This window comes from Lepidothrix coronata, unplaced genomic scaffold, assembly GCF_001604755.1.
Source record: "Lepidothrix coronata isolate B3197 unplaced genomic scaffold, Lepidothrix_coronata-1.0 Scaffold149, whole genome shotgun sequence".
In the NCBI taxonomy this organism is placed as follows: Eukaryota; Metazoa; Chordata; class Aves; order Passeriformes; family Pipridae; genus Lepidothrix; species Lepidothrix coronata.
Genome location: NW_016690329.1, coordinates 1,073,855 through 1,099,911, shown reverse-complemented (window position 1 = coordinate 1,099,911; position 26,057 = coordinate 1,073,855). Strand labels below are relative to the sequence as shown.

Genomic DNA, 26,057 nt, shown 5'->3' with positions numbered 1-26,057 from the left:
GAGGAGTTGCTTTAAATCTGTATTAAATAATAGCAGCAACCCTGGGGTAGAGAGACCTGCTGAGCCCAGGGTGTGGGTTTCCATGGCTGAAACATGGGGGGTTTATATATCTCTTTACCCCTTTTCCTGCCTTTGCAACACCTCTGTGGCAATCACCCTGTGTCCCTTGCTGCTCCTGTCACCTGTCCCCAACACTGCTGTGCTCAGGCATTGGAGCTGACAACCATATGAGATGGAGACCTGTCCCAGGGCAATGCCAGCTCCACGGGGAGGTGGCAGACAGAGACCTGCCCCCTGCCCTCACCCCACTAGTGACAGTGTCTTCACCATCCTGCCAACAGAAATATGTCCCTGTTTCAGGATGTCTCTGGTCCCAGTTTTGCCTGGGGATACCAACTAAACCCTCTGTGCTCAGGACACGAGATGGCTCCTTCAGTGTCACTTCCAGCAGAACAAACATAGTCAGAAATCTTTTAAATCCATTAAAAAAGGGGGGGGGGGGAGAAGGAAGGGAAAGCAGGGGATTTGAAGCCCTCATGCCACGAGGACAAACCCACTTCTGACAACCCGAGTGCCCCAGCAAGTTGCCTTCCCCTCTTCTCTGCATTTAATGTTCTGGTTTCCTTAAAGCAGCTTTTCTGGGGGAGGGAAAGTGATGGAGAAAGGTACCCAGTGTGAATCCTGTGGTGGAGTTGCACTGGTAACTCAGCTTTCAGGGCAGCGTGAACCACAGATCCTCCCCCTCCCCGCAGTGGGCGCTGGGGGGGTGATGGACCAGAAAACTTCCCCTTGTCCAAAATAACCCTGGGTCGAGGACAGGGATTAACATATTCCCAAACTATCTTCCTCAGCCAGCGGAAGATAAAATGCTGGTCCCTTCTGAGTCATGAAAATCCCTGTGCTGATTTGATGAGAGGGGACAGCGGGGAGGGGAGATGCCCCGGCTCGGTCCCTGTCAGGACTCGCCTCTGACATCAGCACGAAACCGGCCATAAAAACAGCGACCGGAGGGGACTCCGGCTCAGACAGCAGCCACTTGGCTCAGCGGGACGGCAGCCGGGCACCTCGCCTCGCCACGCCACGGTAAGTGCAGCCCCGGCGACGGGAGCCACGCTTTTCTCTCCCTCTCATGATGCTTTTGAGCCCTGCTTTGCCTCCCCGTGTGTCTGTCCTTGCGTCTGTCCGACCGGGCGGGGGGGGGTTCCAAAAATTTGGTGGCCGCAGCAAACCTCAACTCGCAGGAGCCCAATCTGCCTCCTGCTCAGCACGCTGCAAACTTTTCCTTTGCAAAAGTCCTTGGAATTAAAGCTGCCGCCACACCCGCGCCGTGTCCTGCCTCACCCAGCTCTCCCGCCTTCTGCCCCCCTCGCCCTGGCAGAAAGCAAACCCATTGCTCAGCCGTGCACGCTCCTGCTCATCCCCTCAGTGCCCTGGAGCAGCTTACAGGGTGTTCCCGGGTTTCCATTTCGGCAGCCGGGTCCGGGGGTGGGTGCCCAGGGTGCAGAGGTGACCGTGGTCCATTCATGCATCCCCCAGCATCCAGCAGCAAACCTCATTTGAGGCTCTGCAGCCTTTGATTGGTGCAGCCAGCCCTGCACTTTGGTGGTGGCTCCTCTCCCCATCGCCCAGGCTGTGGGATCCAGTGCTGCACCGGGGATCCCAGAGGAGAAACGATGAACTATGTCAGGCCTGACCTAAGGCACTAGGCTAGGACCAAAACCTGTTTTAATGAACATCAGGTTTGCACAACTCATGTTTGGAGGGGATACTTTCCCAAAAGGTATCAGCCCCACCAAAACCCCCAGGTTCTGATCCAGTTCTCCCGAGCGCTTTGCATCGCTGCTTGACCAGGGATACTGTGATAGGGACACACATCAACAGCCAAATCCCTTCCCTCCCGCAGCCGCATCGGTGGCCACCGTCTTTGTGGCGTGAAGTGCCGGGGGCCAGGAGACTTCGGGGCCGAGCCACTGCGGCCAGAAAGTGCTGGGGATGAAGCTGGGGGCCACCTGCCTCCTGTGCCTGCTGGTCGCCTGCCTGACCCTGCCCGTCACCTACGGCCGCATCCTCCAGCGCTCCATGGAAATCAGGAGTAAGGAGAACATGAGTAAGGGAGTCCCCCCAGTTAACACCCTGCTTCCAGCCCCCTCTGCATCCCCAGACTCAGCCGCATTTTTGGGGGCGAGGAGGGGGTGTAATGACGCAGAAGCAAAGGTTTGCTTTGAAACAGCCTTTGCAAGAGCTTTTATCCCTCTCTTCCCCCTTTCCTGCTCCCCTTGCGTTATCATCCCCCCACCCATGGGTGAAACGCCCTGTCCTCTCCCCCATCACCCCCTGATGGTTCCTCGGCTTTTCCCTTGCAGATCCTGACATCGACCCCTCCTGGTACACGGGACGCGGGATCAGGCCGGTGGGGCGGTTTGGGAGGCGGCAAGCCCTGGGCGAGGGCACCCACCCCATGGGGGGCCGGCAGCGAGCCTGTGCAGCCCCCCACCCTCCCCGGGAGGAGCGGAACCCTTGAACTGAAGCTGACAATAAAACCCCTTCTCCTCTCATCCCTGTGTCCCAGCCTCTCTGTTCCAAAACGCAGCATGAGGGGGACGTGGGGGGTGCAGGGTGGAGAGTGTGACCCCAAAATTTGCTGGTCTCATCATGGCCCAGCACTGAGGGTCTAGTGTGGTTTGGGGAGGGAAGGGTTAATTTTGGAAAGGGGAGGGAGCAGATGGGGTACAGGAGTGGCAATTAGCACCTAATGTCTCCCAGCTGCCCTAACAAAGGGGATTTAGGCAAGAGGAGAGAGCAAATCAGCCTTTTTTTGGAGGACAGGCTCTTGTCCTGCTCCGGGATGGCTCAGCCCTGGGGAAGCACCACAGGTGAGTGTCCTGGCTGGTGTGGGGTGCTGGGATGGTTGGTCATCAGGGGTAAGATAACCTCCCCTGCATGGGGAAGGTCTTTAAGGGTGTTTGCTGCCTGGCATTGCTCTCAGGCCATGCCCCAAAAACTCAGAGGTTACTGCCCTGCAGACAAGGTGAGTGCTGCTGCCTTTGGAGAGAGCACAGGTGGTTTTTAATCCTTTTCCAGCCAAGGTGCATTCCCACATCTAACTCATAATATGCAAAGGGGAGGCCCTGGAAGGCACGGGGTTCTGGGACACCACTTGTTTGTTTTGGCCCCATTCTGGCTGTTATGTTGGCAATAAATCTGTGATTTCTCCCAAGGATGGGCTGTGACCCACTAGGGGTTAGATGGGGTGAGGGAGCACTGGCTCTGGTCCCTGCCACCTCTAGGCTTCCCCACCTGCAGGCTGACATCCAGGACAGGGAAAAAAATAACCACCTTCAGGGCACTATTCTCTTTATTTGCAGCCTGAGTGTGAAGTCCCCAGAAAGCACCTGCTTTGCTCTGGAAAGCTAAACCCTCCCTTTTCAGATGGAAAGGGAGATGGAGGAGGTGATGTGCAGCTGGGGTGGGGGGATGTCACCAGTCAGGGTTGGTGGTAGTGTTGCTAGCAGGTTGTGCTCTTCTCTGGAAGTGGAAGCTTGGTGGAAGAAAACCCTGTGCTTTAGCTCTTGGATGAAGACAGTGCTAGAGGGTTGAAGAGGCCCTGTGCACCCAGGGTGGGCTCTGAACCCGCTTTGAGGGGGAGGGTGGTCAGGCTGAGCTGCTTCTGCACTTCTGAGTCCCTACTGCTCCTCGTGGAGACTTCATCCAGTCATGGCTGAGGTCCAGAGTTGCATGTCCTCAGAGCCAGCAGCACCTCCTCTTTGGCGTGCCCTCCTTCAGGTCAATTGTTGATCTCTCGTGTGGGGATGGGGCAGATGCCTTCTCTTTTTCCCGACGTAGGAGCTCTTGGACTAGGAGGAAACATAAGGCAAGAAAGGGCTCTTTTCCCCTGCTGGTAGTGTGGGGTGCAATGGCCACACCATCCCACCCCAGGGGACCATCTCACAGTTCCCCAAACAGCTAAGCTGGGGACACCATTACACCCAGATTGGATACTAAAGCCAAATAAAATTGTGGCTTTGGGAGAAGGCCTGAAAGCCATCTCTGATACTGGAGTATCCTGGGATGGATCTGTCCATCCTTCTGCCTTAAGGGGTGGCACAGGCTGGATTGGCTGGGAAGAAGATCTCAGTGGCAAGCAGGAGCAGTGAGGGGGATCAGCTTTGCAGGGGCTTGGGGCCGTGGTTCACCTGCTTCTGCTCTCACCTAGACCCATCACATGACTCACCTATGGCCATGAAGATATCATTTACTTGATGGTTGGATTTTGCAGATGTCTCCATGAACAGGAGGCCATTTGTCCGTGCAAACTCTGCCCCCTCCTAAGCGGAGACAAACAGAGTTATTACCCCAGCCTCTTCTGGGGCTGCTTTTTTGGCTATGGTGGGTCAATAATTGTACAGAGATTTTGGAGGTGTCTGAAAACCTTTTAAACTCTTAGCTTTCCTTGGACATATCCCAGTGCTTGCTGGTGAGGGGGTGATGAGGGAACCACAGGCACTCACCTCAGTGGTGACCTCTCGCTCAGCAGCAAGGTCTGTTTTGTTGCCCACCAAAGCAATGACAATTTCATCAGGAAGGAATTTCTTCTCCAGCTCCTCCAGCCACAGCTTTGCCTTCTTGAGTGTTTCCTGGAGAAATGGAGACAAAACTGCTCAGTGATCTGGTTTTGATTTAATCCCTTTGTCTCAGACAAAGCTGGATGGGTGGCACCAAACCAAAGGTGGAAGAAGTGTGGTGGGGAAGTAATGATGGCCCTCTCTCAGAAAAACAGGTCACCAGCCCTCAAACACCTTCAGGGATAAATCCACCTTGGATGGGATGCACCCTTTCTGCGTGGCAGCAGAAATCATCCCAGGGTAGTGGCATGGTCCTGCATGGGCAGGGACAGCCCCTGACAAGTCCCAGGTGGAATGTTCACCTTCTCAGGTGGTGCTCATGTACTGCTTTCTGGTCTGCAAAGGACAAACACCATCATCTGGACATCTCTGTCCCACCAGTGTGCTGCGGCATGGCATGGCATGGCATGGCATAATTTTCTAGCATGGATGGAACGAGCATCCCCTGCCTTACCTTCTTAGCAATGTCATAAACAAGGAGAGCAGCGTGGGCATTCCGGTAGTAGAGGTGGCAGACACTTTGGTACTTCTCCTGGCCTGCCGTGTCCCAGATCTCAAACTTGACGGTGGCTGACTCCAGGTTGTGTGTGTATGTGAAGAAGGAGCCTGCAAGCAAGATGCAGGGTACATGTTCACTTGCAGTAACAGGAGACACCTTAAGTCTGCTGCTGTGAGGTCAAACCCATCCCGAGGGTTGGTAACAATGTTCTAATGCGCAAAGTTGGGGTGGGTTTCTCGTGATCACTGGTACCGTTGATGGGATGATGTGCTGCAAGGCTGGGGGCCCTTCCTGACAGCAGACTTGGGTGGACACCAGGTTTGATGCCAGATAGTTCTGAGCTTTGCAGAACAGACCCCAGACAGAGAGGCACCACCACCTTGCTGGTGGGTCAGACCTGTGAGAGCTCTGAATAGGAATATCCACTGAAAAGGCTCACACTGGAGGGTGAGCCTCCATTCCTGTTCCCAGGGAGCAGATGGCTGCCTGTAGACCAGCCACAGCCACGGCAGAGGGATGAGGAGAAGTTCCATGGCACTTTGGTCTCCTCCACCAGCTCTGCAGATACAGGTGGGACTGCAGCCTCTGTGCCTGCTGTGCCTTCTTAGGCAAAAGCCAGGTACATCGTGTAAAAGGAACATCTGTAATGTCTAGATGCTGTAGGACCTAGGCAGGGGAGATTGAAACTAGATTATCTTTAAGGTGCCCTCCAATGCAAACCATTCTATGAGACCCTCCTGGAGTGTCTTAAATAGCTGGGAGGGCAGCACAGGACCGAGTGTGCAAAGAGTAGATGGGCTGTGCAGTTTGAATTCCAGGTTTCACTCATTTTGCTGCTCATCTGCCTCTAAAAAGCAGCACCAAGCCATACTTGTGTGATATGGATGTGGCTCTGCTTACAGCCTGGTGCTGAGCAAATGGTCTGCAGAGATGTGAAGGGGATGGTCTGGCTCTTGGGCAAGTCTGTATCACATTCAGAAATGGGTCTGTGCTACTGTGAGATGTACCAACCAGTTCTTCTCCATCCCACCCTGCTTCAAGGAAGTGCATCAGGCCTGGTCTCTTGTCCAGAGCCATCAAGCAATTGAAGCCACTCACTCACAGCCCACGGTTGGCAGGAACTCCCTGAAGTCATTTTTCACGTATCGGTAGGCCAGGCTTGACTTCCCCACCGACATGCTGCCCAGCAAAACCACCTTGTATGTGTAGGTGGGATGACTCCCCTCCAGGGAGGTGCCTGGTGTTGTTTCCTGTGCCATGGCCTGCAATGAAACCAACTCTGTTCAGTGTACATCTGCAACTGATCCCAGCTTCCTGCATCAGGTCCTGACTGGTGCCAGGGGGACAGGTGGGGTTTAACCTCAAAATAAGCTGGAAGAAAGTCATTAATATCCTGAATCAAATCTATCAAAGCATCTGCCACTGTCAGTTATGACCAGAAGGTGGAGATCTTTAGGAAGGAACAATTGATGCAAGAAGCCTTCTTGGATGTAGACAAGGAGACTAAATTTGGTGTGTCTCCTTTAAGAGGACATGCTGGGGGAAGTTAATGGCAGAGGGACATCACTCATGGCTGTGCCTTGCTCTCGAGCACACCTTTCTCACCACAGTGCTGCTGAAGAGTTTAGGCTGATGTTCTACATTTATTGTGGGTGCTGGTTATAAGTTATACCACGAAAGCCCAGCTCAGGCATGGAGGTGATGCTGCTACCAGCTTGCTAAGGACACTGCCCAGGGAATGACTCGGCACCTCAGGATCTGATGGGCTTTGTGGTAGCCCTGCTTTGAGTCAGCAAGTTGCTTGAAAAAGCAGGAGCAAGAGGACCTGGCTCAAGCACCCCTGAGGACAGCAGCACACAAAGCAGATGGCACATGCTCTTGCACCGTGGTAAAGAACCCCCAGACAGACCAAGCCCATGAAGTCTCACACCTCATGACTGTGTCAGCACAGAGTGTGACTCCGCCCCACTCCGGATGGAGCTCCACTGTGCCCAGGGATGGTGGGGGAACACAGACCAGAATAACAGTGGTTATCTCAAACCTGACTCCGAGAAAGCTGCTGCAGAGTTTTGGCCATACCCTGGGGAGAGGATGGTCGGTGGGAGCCCTCCTGGGTGGCACGTGTCTCCTCCTCCCAGCCTTGAGGTCAAGGAAGCGACAGTGCCCTGCTCTTGGTGGGAACTGCCAGCACAGGGCAGCAAATAACACTGTCTTGGTTTGCCTTGGTTCCTCCTTACAGAGCTCCTCCTCCAAAAATACTCATGTGAACAGTTATAAATGAGAGAAGGAAGTTCATGCAGAGCCTGAAGATGAAGGCTCATGGGGTGTTGAACTGAACAGGATGCCAGGATGAGCACTGCTGGAATGGGGTGCTTTCTTCCATGTGGAAGAAAGCCCTGGTCAGCCAGAGAGCAAGACCAGGACCTGCAAGACTTATAATGAAGATTTAGCAATATTTCTACCTGGGGATCAGGAATCTGGTATGTGAAACATTGCTGTTGAGCAAGAAGTACCTTTATGAAGACACCTAACAGCAGCACTAGCAATGTAGTTCCTGGCCTGGGAAGGTCTCTGCAACACCCCTCTCTGACAAAAGCCTCTTGTTCTTGCAAGCTGCTCATCCCACGTTCTCCTTTATTTTGCCTGTCCTTCCCCTGCAATCTGGCAAGCTCCAGACCTTTAATTCTTCATTAAGGCTGTCCTTAAGAAAGGCTGTCCTTGGTTGGCTGAACTCGGGTCTGTATCTTTAGATCCAAACAGCTTTCCTGCTCAGTTAAATGGGCTTTAATTCCCTTAAAGAACACAGGTAACACCACCTTCCCCAGCTCATACAGCCCCTGTGATGAAGAGCAGGATTGTAGTTTGTGCAGAACAGCTAGTCAGGAGTGGGTAATATTATTTAAACAGGAAAAAGATAAAATCTGCAGCACAGCATAAATGTGCTCCTTGTGGTATTGATCACATACACTTGCCTCTTTATAGGCTGGAAATAAGACTGTCATCCATTCTGGGCAGTTACTGTCGGTGATAAGCCATAAAACTCTCTAAGGAAGCAAGAAGCTGCTTGAAAACCACCCAAGATTATCTATACTAAACTCAGTTTCTTATCATTTCCCTTTGCTGCTCTCTGTTCAACGTCATAAGGTTGAGTTGATGCTGGAACAAAACTCACCTGAGATTTACTGCAATGAGTTTTGCCAAAGTTCATTTTAAACAACTTCTTCCCCAGAGAGTGTCTCCCTTTCCACTCAAGGAGAATGGCAAGGAAGAAAAACACATGGCTTTATTCTTTCTAATTCAGTGAAGAACAGGGGAAAATGATGGTGGTTTTGTCCTTTTTGTTTGTTTTTTTCTTGGTTTTGGTTTTTTTCTTTTTTTTTTTTTTTTTTTTTTTTTTGTTGGAAAAAGAGTGTACAGAGTGAAAACCTGCACTTTCTGGCTAAAGGACTACAGGAAGAGCATCCAGATATCATGTGGTTCACAGTCACCCTTCTGTAGCTGCTCTATGCTTCGAGGAAGAGACCATCAGTAAGACTTGGCTTAGGGTTACAGTCAGCTCCACAAATTCCAGGATGCTGTTCTGGCAGGGTCACCAGTCCCTGCTCCAGGTGTGGATGTCACAGCAAACATCATCCCTGTCCTTCCAGCCAGTGTCTGTGCTGCTGAGGAAACACAGGCTTGCTGTTCATGTGGAAACTTTGCTGACTTCCCTGAGCAGATCCAGGAGAAATACTGACAAAAACTTTCCTGTGCATATCTGTAAGTTAAACCCCAGCAGAGTGCATGTGCATGCTAGAAAGTTTCTGTCAGCATAACTAGAATAAATTCGGGTGATCTTATTACAAACTCAAAACTCTGAAGGAGTCACCAACGCTTTGGTGTAAAACGGCTTTAGCAAATTTTTCCACACAGGCTTTCAAAGGTTGAGGTGTAACCTGAACTGGTACTGCTTAGTTGCTGGATTTTGTGGCTTTTTGTTTTGATCCTGGTAAAGAATAAGTCAGCAATTTGGGGAGCAGCTTGGGGAACAGCTGAGGTGTTGTAAGTCCTGTCCTTGTGCCTAGAGGCCATGCTGAGGGGCAGAGAAAGCTGAACCTGCTTGGATTCAGTATAGTCAGAGTTAAACCAATTTATCTTCAATCGACTGTAAAAATCCTGCTGGTGGATTTAGCCTCCAGATACAGCTTAATATTTTGTGACAGCTGTGTCTAGAAGCAGATATTCAGGGCAAGATTGCTTGATCTCACACTTACCTTGAAGGTAAGTAGCCAAATGGCCACGACACAGATCATTTCTCACTTCCTGACAGAGGATTAAACATTGCTGCACCCAGGAAATTGTGTTCTCAGCCAGACACCCCCATTCCCCTGTCTCATTGTCTCCTCTCTCCTTCCCTTGGGCCAGCTCTGACCAGCATTAATCAGCTGTGTCCCTATGGAGCCCACTGTAAATCGAGTTAAAGGTGATCTCTTTGCCAGCTACGGCAGCAGCAGTGCCAGATCAGCAATATTGCACTTGAACCACCCATTTCCAAGAAGGGATCTGATGAATATGTTTATGAGGGTGACCAAGTTGTTTAGCATTAGCAGGAAAGTGGATTTTATCTAAGGAGTATCCTTTCAAACTTGTCATTTATCAGCATAAAGACTAGTAATAAAGAGAGAAACATGAGGTGACAGTGTGTGCTAGAATGTGACAGCAAGGGCTTGGCTGTCGCCACTTTGTAAATTAGTATCTCTGCAGCATTTTTAACCTGGGGTGGAGGGTCCTGGTATATTAACTGTGAGGGGATAAGCCTTTTATTTCCAAAGGAAAGAAGTAAAAAAAAAAAAAAAGGAAAAGTAATGCATACCTTTTGAAGATGAAGTTACCGAGAAGTCTCATTTAAGACTGTTTAACTTCCTGGGAAATTAATGTTGTTTAAGTGTAATGATGTCTAATTGATGTCTAAGCTTTTCTAAATCACAAGCTCTAAGAAAGTCCTAAAACCATTAAAGACATTTGCTGAGTTTCTGCAGTGGTGCAGCAGTGAACCAGAACCACAGTTAATGAGCTCCTTGGAAAAAACACAGGACTTCAATGCTTAACTGTGTAAGTCTGGAGTATCTAACCCTGCAATTTTTGGTCGTGATACTTTAGGTTCTTTCACACTTAGATACTTAATTTTTTCCCCCACACGAGATAGTTATCATGCACCTACGTCCCCAGTTAACTTCTAGTGTTCAACTTAAAGCACTCCTCTGCTTTTGGGAGCCTTCTCCTAGCTGCTAAAGCTCTGGCAGTGCTGATGTGGGAGCATGGTCACTTGGAAAGTTCACTTAAGCCAAGGTTACCAGGGGATACAAAAATCCCAACTGCAAAGACTTAAGGTGTAAACACTGTTAGATTTACACAGTGCTGATTTCTCAGGGCAATCAGCTCTCCCCAGAGCTAAGGGGAAGAGAATAAGGACCATTAACTGTGCCGGGAAATACGGCAGCAATAAATGGAGACTGCCTGGGCTGTGGGACACACCGAGCACTCTGCTAAGACCTTTGCAGTAGCTCTTCGGCTTCCTGAGAGGATGAGGGTAGGGCAGAGGGCTTCCTAAGTCTTCCCAAAACCTCTTCTCTTGGGCAGAGACTCACTGAGGACTGTGCCACCCTTTGTGCTGGCTGCACCTTCGCGCCTTGGGTGTGGGGCTGCTTCCTAGTGGGAGGATGAGAGTCCCGGCGCTTGTCTGGGAAAGACACCTTGGAGACGGTGGGTTGGGTCTGGGGCCTGCCTCACAGAGAATCCCCCAGCAGAGGATGCCTTTACCTTCCCGAAGCCTTGCTCTCCTGCCAGGGTTCCAGTCTGTGGTGTCAGGTGCGGTGGGATGATGGCCCCATCCGTCTGTTCGAGCCTCTTGGTGCCAGGGGCAGGTGAAAGCGAAACCAGCCGGGAGTGGTGTCAAAGGTGAGAGGCGACCGGAGATCAGCGAACCTTAGACCTGACGCCAGGTCTAAGGTCTGAGAGCCAGGCAAGACGAGAACACGGGGCTGCCGTCACAGGGAGCGGAGCCGGTGGCCATGCCCCCTGCACTCCCTCCCTCCCCACCTCCTTCCCTCCCCACTTCCCACGCTGGGGTCTGGCAGTGGGTGGGTGGATGGACAGACACATGGATGAATGGGTGAGTGTGTTTTTCCCCATACCATAGGGTCCAAGGCCAGCCTAGTTATCAGGGGAATGGGGAGGAAAAGCACCTTGGACTCCACCACAGCCGGAGACGTGGCGTACCAGGGATCTGTCCTTCCCTGGGTTTTTATAATACAGCAATTTCTGCTGACACACATTAGACCTGGCTTTGTTCTCGTGCCAGGTACGGGCTCAGGTAACTTAGGTTTGGGATTGCAAAGTAGAATTGTTTTCAGGAGCATGGCTGATTTACTGTGTGTGAGAAGACACACCCGCTTGTCTTGCAGAATGCTTTGGCTGTTGAGCTTGGGAGGTGCAAAGTGAGCAAAAACTGAGCATTTTACTGCCTGTCAATTAAGATAATAGCTACTTACCCCAGGCAGCTGGGGCTTAGTGTTTTGAAAAAGGCTACTCTTGTTAAATCTTCAATATCTTGAGAGAGAAATCATAGCATGTTAATGCATTGGGATAACGGGTCTGGAGTGAAAATGGCAAGATATGATAATTAAATATCTAAATTAAGATAGTTCTGTATTTCTGTCACTCATCATCATAGGCAGTATCTTTCCTTCAAGTAAGATGTCTGAGAGTAAAACAGACTTCACAAAATCTAGTCCTAATAGTTATAGGGAGCAGGGTGAAAAGCAGAAGTCCTACAAGAAAGCTTAAAAATAATATCAGCCGAGTTTTGAAATGAGAAGCATGTCTTGTGACTTCCAAGGCCTGAGCACTGTGGCTCAATTGCTTCTCATTTCTACGGTAAAAAGCCATGTACAGATGCCTGAGAGTTGCACAGATTTCATACAGGAGCTCATGTGGAATCACCATGAGAGGTTTTGGTCTGCAAGCAAAATTGGAGCATTTCCCTTCATTTGGGAATGTGTGCACGGATTTACACTGTCACAGCAAAACTTGAGGTGGATATACTCAAGCCTGAGAGCAGATTTTACCCTCTTGCCAGAGGGAAGGAAAGTGTTTACCTTCCCAGGTCCTTCCCATCAGCTCTGCTGAGGCTAGAACAGAATCTGGGGATCCTTTGAGGATGATTCCTAAAAACCCTATGAAAACCCAAACTGTCTGAGGCTCATATAATTTTTTCAGCCCCAAAGCAGTTTAATGCCCCCCCTTCCCTTTCCCATAACTTGTTTCCCACATGAGCTGACTTAAAGCCTTATTTTTTTTCCAGGGCTTTGCATCAGTCAGTTCTTTGATGCAAGTCTTTAACCCTGTGCACAGTTTCCCTGGCACAGTACATGGGTAGGAAGGTGTTTCAGGACTTTGGAAGGGCTGGGGGCATGGACCCCTTAGGCTGGGATTGCTGCAGGAAGAATCTTTGCCCACAGCAATGAGTGATGCTAAAAGGCAGTCTGTTCCCTTTTACCACTGGTTTGGACCTAAGCTATGGTAACATCATGCACCTAAATTAAGCATCTAATTTTTTGTAAAAAAAAAAGGCTGGAAGGCTTTGAAGCCTTATGAAAGGACTGCTTTGTTGGTGCTAAGAGAAACTTGATTACCAGTTTGTGCTGCTGCAATAAGCACTCATCTCGTGCTCTGTTATTTTCATAGCAGTCTCCTCTGCCTGAGCACGTGACACATCTCAGATGCCTTTCACAGAATATTCTGAGTTGGAAGGGACCCACAAGTCCAACTCTTAAGTGAATAGCCCACGCAGGGATCAAAACCATGACCTTGGTGTTATTGGCAGCATGATCTAACCAACTGAGCTGATCTCAGGATCTTTGTGAAGGGCTTTTACAAAAGAAGATGGTGGGAACAAAGTGCTATGGCCTGGCTGGTGTAAATGCCTTGGAGTCCTCCCGAGTCCAGGTGAGTGTGTCCCTTGTGTGGGCTGTGTCATCTTCCCCTGGAAAGCTCTTCTCCAGCTCCTGGTGTGTCAGACCCCACTAGAGGGCACAGCTCATCTACCATTTAAGACAAGGAGGATGCTGCTCCCCAGCCTTATTTCAAAACTGGGCAGCCAAACAGACACCAGTGAGTGAGGGTGAGAGGAGATAACGGACTGAGGTCTCCTGCCAGAAGTGCATCTGGACAGACCGCTTCTCTTTGGATGGGCCCTGTTCTCCAAACAACCAGGAGCTGAACCTTTGCAATAAACACTGTTGTGGTGTCAGAAAGCCAGAAGTTTTTTTGTGTAACATCTCTGTCTGCTTGCCTGCTTCTTCAGCATGTGAATATCTTGCTGTCCTGAATGCTCAGAGTCAGACCTCCTTCAGTGTGGTGTACTTTGCAAATAGGGACTGTGTCTGCATCAAAACTGGATGGGTAGAGCACCTGCAGAGTCCTGCACAAAGCCAGGTGTGCACCTTGTTCAGCTGTGCTTTTGCAGCGAAGGGTTCCTCACCTGAAATAAATTTTACCGGTAAAAACTGGACACTGGTTGTTTTTCCGGGGTCTAGGGATTGCATTTCACGTTATGCTTGCCTGATGTAATTACATCACGAGAATTTACAGGACAGGTCTGGCTGCAGGAGTGGTATGCACCAGCCCAGCAATGCACCATTTGAGCACCTGTAACCTCTTTGCAGGCATCCAGGCATCCCTCCACTGCTCCACCTCAGCCTTTTTCTTTGATTTTTAACTGTGAAGGAAAGACTGGCATGTCAGTGGTGCACAGGAATGTCAGAGCAGGTCAAAATAAAACTCCTAGATTAAACATGCAAGAATAATTCCAATAATTTTGTATTTCTGGCTCTGCCTGCTGTATAACTTGGGGCAGGATGCCTCTCCTTCTCCCTTTCTCTGAGTAAAAGGATGCACAAGGACACAGATCTTTATGGAGCAGTTTGGGAGTTCCTAGAGGGTTCTTTTCCAGTGGTTGTATAGCAGTTGGTTCTTCCTGACTGTGCCTGCTGTGAGGAAGTATCCACATGAGCACTGTAAATCATCCCTTGCTTAAGGAAGAGCAGTTGGGTGGAAAAGGCAATAGGGTCTGGTAATGAGGGCAGTACCCCAAGATGAAAACAGAGACTGAAACCTCAGCTTTGCCGCTTGTCTACCTGTGGGAAGATTTATTTTTTTCTTCTCTGACTTGTTTCTCCCACTCTCCTTGGCTCATCTTCACAGTTTATATGTGCTCCCTGGTGTGCCCTGTGCAGGCAGGCCAGCACGGGAGGTCTGGTCTCCATCAAGACTCTCACACTGCTGGAGCAGTGCTTAGACCTTGTATTGCTCAGAAATTAGCCTCAGCTTTAGCATTTTTGGTCCCCTGAGATCTCTGAATACCATGAAATTGTTCCTGATGGATCAGTTTTTATCTGGAACACTCTCATTTCCTATTTAGTCTGCTTCAAGGGTACGCTGTGGTCTTGGCAGCCCTGCTCAGCTGAGCACTGTTTGTGCTGCTTGCTTGGGTACCTCCAGGCTCTTGTTTTCTGCTCACATCGCAGCACTGCTGCACTGTTTCACGCAGGGACAGGTGGCTGTGACCTCACTCCTGAATTTGTTTGCTCTGACCAGAAACAGGCACAGGTACCTGAGTGTGTTTCAGCTGCCTGGATCACACAGTGAACGCTGTTGCCTGCCTTGCCTCTCGCTTTCTGAAGACCATGTCCAAAAGCACAAGCAGCTTTTCAGGTTGGGTTTTTTATTTTCTCTTCCTGTTGCTGGGGGACATGGAGTAGCAAAAAAAAAAATATGTTACTTACCTTGGAAGGGCTTTGTGAAAGTTTTCTGGCTTAAACCACAGAGCTGGGGTTTGCTAGAGCTGCTTTAAAGTTTCACCTGCACAGATTGAAGCCACTGCAGCAGGGTTAAAGCAGTATGAGCTCACTAGATATCACTCTCATAGCTCACTAGGTGGAAATCCTCATTTGTTTTTTCAGAAGCAAATTATCTGTAGTGCGTGTGTGTGTGTGAGCAGGCATTTTGGAAAGTGTGGAGTGTGTACTTGATAGCACCTGAATCCTGCTGTTGTCCTGTGCCATGGTCTGGTGGCTTTAGGGCTCTGGGCTGTGCTGAAAGCCTACAGTGGCCACAGGCCACTGCAGACCTGATGTAAAGCCCCCACTGCTGCAAACTGCTCTCTATATAGGTTCTGATGGGCTGCCTCTGCATTGCCAGGCATTCTGAGAGCATCAGCCGTGGTCTTGATGCTGTTGCAAAGCCAACACTGTGTCTGTTGTGAGCTCTGGCTGGACAGAGCTGAGGTTATGGCCAGATTTAAATGGCCAGTCTTCGCGAGCGAAGATTTGGGAAAGGTCATTAACCCTTCGAGCCTGCGCAGTGGATTTTTTAGGTGAGACACAGCGTGTGCTGAACTGAGCCCACCCTTTAATCCTGAGGTTCATCTGCCAGGGCCGAGCAAGCTTGGACAGTGGCAGTGAGAGTCTCAGGACGTAGGTTTGCTTAGAGTGACCTTCTCTTAGATGGATTGCCTCACAGGGCTGACGAGCTCCATCTGCCCGGGGAGCTGGCAGTGAGAGTCCTGCACCCTAACCACTAGACCACCAGAGGCCCCAATGGCCAGATTTAGACAGCTGGCAACGGGTATGTAGAGACCAGAATCAATGGTCATAGAAATGTGGCTTTTGTTGTGACCTTGCCTAAATGATTTTGGCTCCTGGACCAGCCATAGGACAGACAACTTGCCTCTGCACCATCAGCTTCAACAGGAACCACCACACACAGTCCTTTGTGTGTGAGTATATATAGCAGGCCTTGCTTTTGGGATGGAACTATTTTGGTTTAGTTGGTGTTGCTATAACTGACCTCTCTGATCAGAGTCCGCCTGTGGTCTGATCAGCTCCTGCAGAGCAGCTCTTCTCACTGTGTTCCTTTGAGCAGGGCTCCAAAATGCTGTGTGTTGGTCTGAGGAGCCCCTGGCCAGCTCCAGGACAGGTGGGCACGCTGCCTCTTGCTAAGCAAGCCAGCCTGGCATTTGTCAGCAGCCTCAGAAATAACCTGAGGCTCTTCTGTTTCTAAAAGCCTGTTTGTTTCAAAAAGGAACATCTGAAACCATGGTAAACAAAATAAATTCAAAATAATCGACCCATTCAGAGGCCACAAGTGATGTTCTCAAAACTATTTGCCATACTGTGCTGTAAAATGTGCAATCCCTTGTTTGCGTGATGGTTCTCACAGAAAACATGGGTAAGGAGTTAAATCACAGAGGCCTGGCTTGGAATGGAAATGCTTTTTCTAAGTGTCCTGATCTTTGCTGTTTCTCCTTTTCTGTGTGTGCAGTACTGTCATCAGCTGGTGCAAGATGAACTTCTGAAGACCCAGAGTAGCCCAATAGTGATCAGATAGGCAAGGTTTGTCACCACTGCCATGGAGCATTAAAAGATCATTTTGTCAGTTTTGAGAGAAGGAAGGGTTGTGCCTTTGCTAATGAAAAAAGGATTGGGGTCCTCACTGTTACACTGATGAAGATTCAGGAAATATTTTCAGGATTAGTGCAGTTGTAATGATGAACGAATCATTTACACTGTGGCTTGAAACTGTGAGCCTGCCCTGAACTGCTTCAGGCTTCTAACATGCTAGGCTTCCTATATTAATTATTAACATCACTAAAACACTCCAGAGATTGGCCTGGAAACATTAAACAAGCTTAATATTAATAGCTCCCAGATGATAAGTGGTGGTGAACATTAGCATGTGTTAAAGACTGAGGAGGGAAAATAACTACTGACTACAATAAACATTTGAAGTATAGTGGCATTAAATTACATAAAGAATACAAGTGTGAACCACAAGAAAGGTTTCCCTACAGCATTGCCTGCTACCATTTGAAGAGACAGGTGAGATTGCTTACACCTTTGAAATTACACTTGACAGGTCACAATAAAACAGCCTCGAGGAATAGGGATGTGCTAAGGTTCTTGCCACATGTCTAATAAGTAAAGAGCAGCTTTTGTGAAAGGCAAATGTGACTTCCTCGAATAAAAATGTCTGTATCAAACATTTTGTTATCTCAGACTTCATGTTCTCTTTTACTCAGCGGACCTTGGCCAGAAGGATCCCCCTCCACGAGTCCAGCCCACCTTGCCAGAGGAGCTGTGATGCAGACACCTTTGGCTCTGGGTTGGGCACCTGACTTCAAAGGGAGAGCTGGCTCCCGAGGGGTATGGAAAAGAAGGAAATGGTTCTGTGAAATGAGACACATCGTTATCTAACAAGGTGCAGGTTTTGCAGCATTTTACATGATTAAAGCACTTAAGCACTCTCTTCCACGTGCAGGGTCTGGTGTCTACCAGGAGCTCCATGTGCTGCTTCTTTTGCCAGTGGGGATATCACGTTTGGAATGGACCTTGACCTCTCCAAAAAAGCTTGGTGGCAACTGGCCAGCTGGCTTAAGCTGTTAGTCTGGGACTGGTGCACGCACACAGAGTGATCACACATGTTCCCTTAGGAAACCAGGCTAAAAATGGATGTAGGCAATACCTTTCCAAGGAAAGGGCTATAGAGAAGCTCCCTGACAACCCAAAGTTGCTCCCAGCTCAGTAATCTCCCTCAGAAGCATTTCATCTCTGTGTTTGTGAGACAGTTGCAATAAATGCAACTGAAAATGTTTTGCCTGTGCTTGGAAAGAGGAATATTTAAGCAATGCTGTCTAGCACAGACTTGGAAAGTTCGTGTGGGTGTGAATATAAGTTTAGTTTTCCTGAAGTCCCCACCCAGCTTTAGGATGTGTAGCCTAGACAACTTCACAGGGCATTTTATGATGAATTTTGCCTTTCTGTGCTTTGCAACCAGGCCGGTGGCCACAGCATCATCTTGCTTTTTTCAGCTCACATCTAAATGTTTGGCTGGTTTTCAGTTGGTTTTTAGTCTCAGGCACTGGCTGTTACAGGCATGGTCTGTAAAGGCACAAGAATAGAAATTATTTCATCAGTATGAGCCTGAGTAACCTCGTTTAGGGCCAGATGCTGCTGGAAGAGTTGTAAAGCTTAGGCAGAGGTGAAATGAGTCATCTGTTGCCAATAAACTTGGAAGGAACAAATGCCTTGGGGAGGGAGGGGGGTGGAACCACTATCTGCTGTTACCTAGAGCAACCCCTTTTATAATTGAAAAATATATTAAAAATTATTTTGGGAATTTCTAATTAGTTGAGTTGAACCACTAATGCGCTCCGGATGTTTCGGAAACTTAAACTAGTAACTTCCCCAAAAGAGGCCACACAGAGAAGTGTCTTTCCTGCCTTTCCCCTCTACCACCACAGCTCCAAGGTCAGAGAGGATGAAAACGTCTGTAGAAATTGAAGTTGGGCAACAAAGGCGGTGCCTGTCAATCCCTGGGGAGATGCCTCCTTCTAACAGTGCCCAGCCCGACGTGGCTTAAGGCTGGAAACCCTGCAATAAGTAGTTATATCGAGTAGCTGTCCTTAGGGAAAGGCACAGCTAGGAAAGGCAGAAGGCAAAAGGAAGGAAATGCAGAAGCTTGTGGCTGAGGCCATTCTGCTCCTGACTCTGGCATGTTTCCAGCCCGCTCCTTGACAAGCCATTGAGCTGGCTATGGAAATTGGTGGTTTCTAGATGCAAGCACATATTTTGCTTTCTGTCCTGTTTGGGGTATTCAGTGCTTTATCTATCTATTTATTTATTTGTTTATTTGTTGTTTTTACAGCATCTGAAATGAAAGGATTCTGCAGCAACTTTGTGTGTGTGTATGTGTGAAATCTTTTAATTGTTGCTACATTTGGAGGGAAAACTAAACACTGGAGACTTCACAACACTTGCCTGACTGTTTTGTCTTTTTGTAGATGGAGAATAGAGGGGCTAATTCCTTCACATTCCTAAAAGGAGGGATCAGAAGGGTTTTTGTCCTGTCTAAAATTAATCCTGTGGGAAAGCCTACAGGAATATGGCAGTGCACGGTACCTGCTGCAGGGCTGGGATGGGCTGCAGCAACCGATGGTGCACAATGAGGCAGAGGGCAGAGAGAGCACTGGGCAGATGAGTCAGTCCCACATGGCATTCATCAGTCACTGTGCACAGAAAAACAGGAATGCTATGGATGCCAGAAAAATGTGTTATGATTTAAAATCAGATGCACCAACTCTAACACATGTAACATCTGAAATGTTTTGTCTCCGTTTCCTCTGATGTTTTGTTACCAGCATGATCTTCCACTTACCAGTTTAGGCAAACTTCTTTATTTCAGGAAACTATAATGACCTGCCTTCCTGCCCTACGAGCGATTATCACAGCTGGAATCTGAGATACTTTAGCACCAGCATGGTTTATTTTAGGTAAGCCAGGAATTGTTAGCTGACACTGCCTGTTTGCTGCTGTTCTCTGTAGGTGGGTGACCAGAGAGGTGGCAGGAGATGGGGTAGCGATGCACAGCTCCAGATCATAATGCAGAACCATGAGACATCACACAGGTGCTCCTCTGTCTGATGGCAAGTGGTTGGAACCGTTCCTTGAGAATAGAGCTGGCAATTTTTCATTTTGCTGTAAAAAAGGTGAGTGGAAAACATACCTCTTTCCTGACAAGCATGAAAGAGGGATAGAAGCAGAGCACTGTTTTCTGTGCTCGAGAAAAGGGATAGTTTGCCTCTGGCTTGTGCTCTGGATAAGTCTGGATAGATTTCCACAGGGACACTAAACAGCACCTCCTTCCCCCTCTTCTGCTTCAGCTGAGGGAGTTTTAACTGTGATGTGGTTTCCCATAAGCTCTTCCAAAAGCATGTTCATATGGCATTTTACAGAACAGTATGACTAATTAGTGCAAGCACTTGGTCTTTTACAAACAACTGGCTGTTTTCAGACCATGTGTTGTGGCTATGTTTTACTCCAGTCCAAAACAATTGGAGTTCAAGAAAATATGAAGGGCCTGATTGGAAAATGTGGCTCAGCTTAACTCTGCAACATTTGGAATGGGAGTGGATGAGGCCACACAGCATGGAGCAGGAAAAAATATGGGGAAAATTAAACAAGCAGGCAGCATCAAGCCCTTGTAGCAAGGCCACGTGATTCCTAACTCTCATGTCTACGCCCTGTCAGTGGGGTGAGGACACCAGCACAATGACAGCAGGAATGCTTTGATATATTAATCCCAAAGTGATGCAGAGCCAGTTCCTCAGCTGCTTCAGCTGATGTAATGCATTGTTTTCGCCAAAGCCATCTCGATTTTGTCTGACTGAAGGACTAACTAGTTCAGACTATTTTTTTGACAGATACAGAGGCTGTATTCCCAAATTAAATATGCATATTGGCCTCTTGCCTGCCTTCTGCCCAAGCCCTGTGAAGAAAAGGCAGGGATGCAGGGACTGCACTACCCAAGCATCCCCCAGTCTGGAATAGCTTTTATCCCTGTAGCACTTGAGGTAGGGAATGAGGAGAGTTTTTAGATTAGGTGGAAGAGACTAGAATGTATTTTCTTCTGAAGATAGCCCGAAGCTTTCCTAAAATATAGGGTTTTTTACACATCAAGAGGGGAAGCCACAGGAGACAAAACAGCCAGATTTTGCAGCTCAGCAGTGCTGTGGCAGGCCGGGAATAGCGGATAGGAGCACAGATAGCAAACAGCAGACCATGACCATCCATCTTTGGGAGCCAGGCACCGCAATTGGTTGCTGTTCAACAGCCTGGGATGGGTTTGGCTCCCCACAACCACAGCTGCTGTGGAGTTGGCTTCACTTTGCTTTGCACTGAAACACTCTGAGCCATGGCGTGTCTGTTGCTAATTAGATTAGGTCTGCAGAGGCTGTGTTGAGTGAGTTCCCATTTTCGCCAAGGATGGGCAGTTTTCAGCGAGTTCAGTGATAGTTTGCACATTGCAGGTAAGTTCCCAGCCTGGCACAGTAACGCAGAGCTTGCACATGTCGGTCTGGGTGGAGGCTGGCTTATGTTCTCCAAACAGAAGCATCAGTGGGACCAGAACAACCTCTCTGGGTTGTTGAGCATCAGCTGTGATGGATATTCATGTGGTAGATTTACTGGCAGGGTGAAAAGCCTGCAGTGTTTGGACTAGTGCTTGTTAAGGCAGACAGACTCTCAGTATAGTGCTTACCACAGACTTAACATACTTCACCCTGGCTACCCGAAAACAGCTTTTGGATGCATGTCCAGAAATTTGGCAAGAAACCCCTGATTTCCAGACTACAGTTATATATGGCCTGTTTAGCTGTATGCTTTTGTGCTAACTTGGCTCCAAGTTTTATAGAGCGTCATCCTCATCCCACTTATCTCTAACGGAGTTCATAGAAAAGAAGCGTAGTTGTTCTGCCTTTGGCTAGACAAGCCAACCCCTTCTCATCTCAGTAAACTCCTCCTGCTGCTTATCTTAGGAGCTTTTCTCATCACAGCTATTCAAGTTTGGTTTCTTTTTAGCATGGAAAGGCAGACTTGCAGGCACCATTTTAGTTAAGGTCTTGCTGATGGTCGTGCAATGACCTTTCCTGAAGTGCTCTAATGTTAAATGCAATTTTTTTGGTGTTTATGTTGTGATGGTGGCACACAACCAATCTGTGACTAGTTTATGACCCCAGAACTTCCTCTTTTTCCCTTATTAACAGCTGATGAGATAATGAATTTAGGTCTTCACATGGTATTGGCTGTCTGCTTGATTTCACTCCACTTGTTTCTCAGTCCTTAACCTCTTGTAGGACTTCATCCTCCTTTTTTGGTGACACTTCATAACACCGTGTCTTCAGCTTATTTCATTAGTGCTGTCCTATTTGTGTCAGGGTGCTGATGAAAATACTAAATGAAATCAACCCCAAGGTTAACCTTCGAAAAACTCCCTCCAAAGGAAGATTCTTCCTCAGCCTTAAAAGCAATCCAATACCGAGACCTTGAGATCCTCAAAGTGGCATTTTCAGTGACCTGCAAAAAGTTTACAGGTGAAAAACTCTCTCATGGCATGCTAAGGTGACATTGAGGGGTTTTGGCAAGGTGAAGGCAACAAATAAGCTCTCTTCAGAAATATACCCACGTCTTTAGCATAGCAAGTAAGTTGCTGTTGGTAAAAGTGATCAAGATAATTGTCTCCTGCCGTTCTGGGATATTTTTTTTTCCAGTCCTCCAAAAGGCTTGGAAGCTCACAACTTTATGGACTGTATTCTCTTTGGTCAACCCAAGCTCATGGATCTCTTTTCTGGACCACCTGGGAAGCCACTTATCAGTTATGGCTTTGCTGTGTGACTACAAGCCCCAGGCTAGACATGACAAAGCTAATTAAGGTTCCCAGAGGGTCAGAGCTCTGCTGATGCAAATAGAGACTCTGCTGACTTGAAAAGATGAACCAACAGTAATGAATTTCATCTGGATGAAATCTGCATGGACGCTACCGCTCTCCTGAGCCCTGTCTTGACACCGTTCAAATGTGGCAGCACCTGAGAGCTTTTCCCAGGAGGTCTGATTTGCTGAAGAGGAGGTCTAATAAAGTACAAGCCCTTTAGTTGCATCAATAGGTTTTTTCCTGCAGAATTTCAGTGCCAACACATACTTGTCTGTGATGTAATTTTTTTCCACTAATAAATCCACAGACCCTGCTGGATAACGCTGCTGTTATGTTTGCAAAATACTACAGTGCTAATGGAGCTCTGCTCCTGTCATGTGCCTTGACAATACAAAATATTTGCCTCCTAAGCATAGATTTTCCAAGGTCTTCAAGCATTCCACTCTCCTTGGACTAATGGATATCTTGTTAAAGCTGTCAGGCTTCATTTCTGTTTTGGCAGATGCTGTGACCTTACAGGGGAACATTTTCTTTTAACGCCATCAGTTAACAGTTTTAACACTGTCCTTGCCACTGGATTCTCCTATCCCAGGGCTTGCTGCTAATAGAGATGTAATCACATTTTCCTGCACAGAATATAAAGACATCCATTTTGTTATGCAAAAGAGGTGTGTTGAGTACACCACCACCAGTTTTAACAGCTGATTGCTTGTTCTGATTCTCAAGAGTGAGGTTTTACAAGACGGTTCTGTTTAAGAGTGGAAAATTGTATCTTTAGGGTGTGCTCTGCACAAAACAGCCTCCTTGCACACAGGACACTGGAGGATGAGGTACGTACTGTGCACTTGAAATTGAGCCCTTTAAAACTGGCACGGGATACTCAGTGTTGTCTGAGTATCATTAATCACATTCATGACTCTCAGACAAAATGAGCTTCGACTTCATGTTGCTTGTTAAAATAAGAAATGTACATTCAGTATTTCATTTTCACTCACTGCACTTCATAGTGCAGCCAAAACTAATGTTTTTTTGAATCATTATTTCATATTTATCTGAACAAAGTCTGTATGTATAGTATTTTATAACAATATGGCTTATTTTGTCTATATTAAAAGAAAAAAATTACTGTGTGTATCTGGAATGTGAGAAAAAAAGGATTTCTTACACTGCAGCACACTTTCAATGTGTGATTTGAAATCTGACTGCAGTCACCTAGTAGCTTGTTCTCTTCCAATTCTGCTTTATTCTTTTCATGTTCCCCTCCTTCCCTTCCTCATCTCTTTCTTTCCCCTCATTTCCCCTGTTTTTCCTGTATTTCTTTCCCTCTATTTCTTCTTCCCTTTTGCTTTCCTCATTTTCTTTCACCATTTCTTTCCCCCCCTTTATTCCCCTCCCTTTCTTCTCCCCCTTCTTCCCACCCTTTCCCACCTTTCCCCAGATTTCTTTTTCCCTCTGTTTCTTTCTTTCCCCCTCCTTTCTCCCACTCATTTCCTTCCTCCTTCCCCTGTATTTCTCTTCCCCTCTCTCCACCCCTTCCCCCCAAATTTGTCTTTATTTCTTTCTTCCTTTCTTCTCTCTTTCCTCTTTCTTCCCCCCTTTGCCCCCATATTTCTGTTTCCCTCTATTCCTCTCTCCCCTTCCCTTTGTCCCCTCAATAGTAGGTTTTTGGACAGAAAACTGCCTAGCCCAAGGTTCAGTTGGCCATACAGCCAAGCCTCTGTAGGGCTTTCAGCCAGGCAGGCAAACAGCACTGATGCAAATCTTACTGCACCCCTGAACGGGAAATTCCTTGCATGGATACGGTGATGCAGCTGCACAGGTGGCTGAAATCCCTGGGTAACAGGGACCTAAAAATAAGGCTTTGCCCCGCCTCTCTGGCTAGAATTCCTCAAAGGGCAGGGGCAAATGCAAGGATAAGGGCTCAAGGAAGAAGTTATGCAGAGCCTGAAAGGGTGATAGTGCTAAGCCAGGCCTTGGGGAGGTGAAGAAGGGAAGCCTCAGGGATACTTAGGAAAACCAGACCCAGCAAGGCTTTGCCTCCAGGGTGGGAGCTTAGTTTAAGGCCCCAGTGTTGCACTGCAGAGGAGGTCCCTTTTTATCCATTTGTATGGGGTCAGAGTAAACTTGATGCTGAATCTGAGGATGTGATGCACATTTTAATGCCCAAGCAAGGTGAGGGACTCATCCATCCACTTCTGCTGACAAAAAATCATTTATTTCTTGTAAGATAAACAGTCCCAGGTGCAAGGAGCAGCATCGATGCAATACCTCTACCCAGTTAACTTGAGGATGACCCAAATCTCAGGTGTTGTACATGAAAACTGCCAATATATGCTGAGAAGGCAGGTGTTGGCTTTTACCTTTATCAAGTTTAAATCAATGGTAAAATTAAGCCATAGAGATTAAATGCAGCTTTCTGGTCAGAAGGGAGTGTGGGGGTTTTGTAGCCCTTTTTTTCTGTCTGTGTAATAATGTGAGCTTGAGAGACTTTTAATTCGTATTTAGGGAATTATTGTGAAAATTAAGGTGTAAGGGCTGTGACAGGAATTCCAGAAAATACATTTTCCTTGTCAATGTTAATTAATTAAGCACTGATGTACTTGACACTAAAATGAATCATGTCCACTTATACATAATAGGAAAATTCATTGTTGAAGAGATCCCACAGGACTATGAGGCTGTGTGAGGGTCAGGGCACCAGGAGACATTTTTCTATCCTGTTTCCCCCATATTTGTGGCAGAGGAATCCCCCAGCTTTGCTGCTGGTGAGGTTTTGATGCCCGTTTCCACGATTTCTGGTAAATTTACTGTGTCCAGTCTGGGCTCCTCAGTACAGGAGAGACATGGAGCAGATCCAGTGGAGGGCAACGAGGATGACTGGGGGTCTGGAGCATCTCTCATATGAAGAAAGGCTGAGGGAGCCGAGCCTGTTCAGCCTCGGGAGGATCCATGACTGTCAGTAACTGCAGGGAGGGTGTCCAGGCTCTGCTCGGTGATGCCCAGCAATAGTACAAGAGGCAACAGGCAGGAACTGATGCCCAGGAAGTTCCACCTGAGCACGAGGAAGAACTTCTTTCTTGTACAAGTGACTGCACACTGGAACAGATTGCCCAGAGAGGGTGTGGAGTCTCCCTCACCGGAGATACTCCAGAACCGTCTGGACACGATCCTGTGCCATGTGGTGTGTGTTGACCCTGCTTGAGCAGGGAGGTTGGACCAGATGGGACCTGCTGTGGTCCCTTCCAACCTCACCCATTCTGTGACTCTGTGATGCTGTGACTTTCCTACAGCTCGGCGGGCAGTCCGGGGACCCCAGGGAGGAGTGGGGCTGCGGGAGCAGGAAGGGGCATGAGGGCAGCGAGCAGGGCCCCCCTGGACTCCGATTTTGGGGAAGCGGAGCGTGAGGGCAGCGGGCAGGGGTTCCCCTGAATCCCTTTTTCAGCGGGGCTGTGAAGGCACCGCGCAGGGAGCCGCCGCATCCCGGTTTCGGGGGGCGGGGAGGGGGGGACGAGGCGGCCCCGTCCTGCCCCTCAGGGCGGGGGGCGGCGGCGCATGCGCGGGGCGGGGGGCGGTGACGGGCGCGCCGGCGGAGGCGGCGGAGGGAGCGGGAGGGTCGGTCGGGGCTGCCGGGG

The 26,057-nt window shown here is 48.4% G+C and overlaps 1 protein-coding gene and 1 long non-coding RNA gene across 4 annotated transcripts; one reads left to right on the top strand and one right to left on the bottom strand.

Annotated features, from left to right (window-relative positions):
* Nucleotides 1-3,347: 3,347 nt before the first annotated feature.
* On the bottom strand, nucleotides 3,348-11,111 carry RAB17 (RAB17, member RAS oncogene family). Of its 3 annotated transcripts, none has more exons than XM_017828569.1 (6): nucleotides 10,921-11,111; nucleotides 6,224-6,383; nucleotides 5,077-5,228; nucleotides 4,509-4,634; nucleotides 4,232-4,325; nucleotides 3,348-3,854 (listed from the first exon to the last, which is right to left on the bottom strand). In XM_017828569.1, exons 2-6 carry the CDS (start codon nucleotides 6,378-6,380, stop codon nucleotides 3,742-3,744), a joined length of 642 nt encoding a protein of 213 aa, XP_017684058.1. In that variant the 5' UTR covers nucleotides 6,381-6,383; nucleotides 10,921-11,111; the 3' UTR covers nucleotides 3,348-3,741. The 3 variants fall into 3 exon arrangements, with proteins under 3 accessions (XP_017684058.1, XP_017684059.1, XP_017684060.1); XM_017828570.1 differs by lacking the exon at nucleotides 10,921-11,111 and adding an exon at nucleotides 7,201-8,274; XM_017828571.1 differs by lacking the exon at nucleotides 10,921-11,111 and having other exon boundaries at nucleotides 6,220-6,368.
* A 1,839-nt stretch (nucleotides 11,112-12,950) lies between these two features.
* LOC108504015 lies at nucleotides 12,951-17,554 on the top strand. The gene is made up of 3 exons (XR_001876964.1): nucleotides 12,951-13,107; nucleotides 14,758-14,874; nucleotides 17,240-17,554. It is a non-coding gene; the product is annotated as an uncharacterized LOC108504015 (long non-coding RNA).
* The last annotated feature ends 8,503 nt before the right edge of the window (nucleotides 17,555-26,057 follow it).

Coding starts and splice junctions, on each gene's coding strand:
- RAB17 (XM_017828569.1), bottom strand. CDS start 6,380: ATGGCACAGGAAACAACACCAGGCACCTCCCTGGAGGGGAGTCATCCC. Junction 5,229..6,223: donor GTTCCTGCCAACCGTGGGCT/GTGAGTGAGTGG, acceptor TCTTGCTTGCAG/GCTCCTTCTTCACATACACA. Junction 4,326..4,508: donor AGCGAGAGGTCACCACTGAG/GTGAGTGCCTGT, acceptor GTCTCCGCTTAG/GAGGGGGCAGAGTTTGCACG.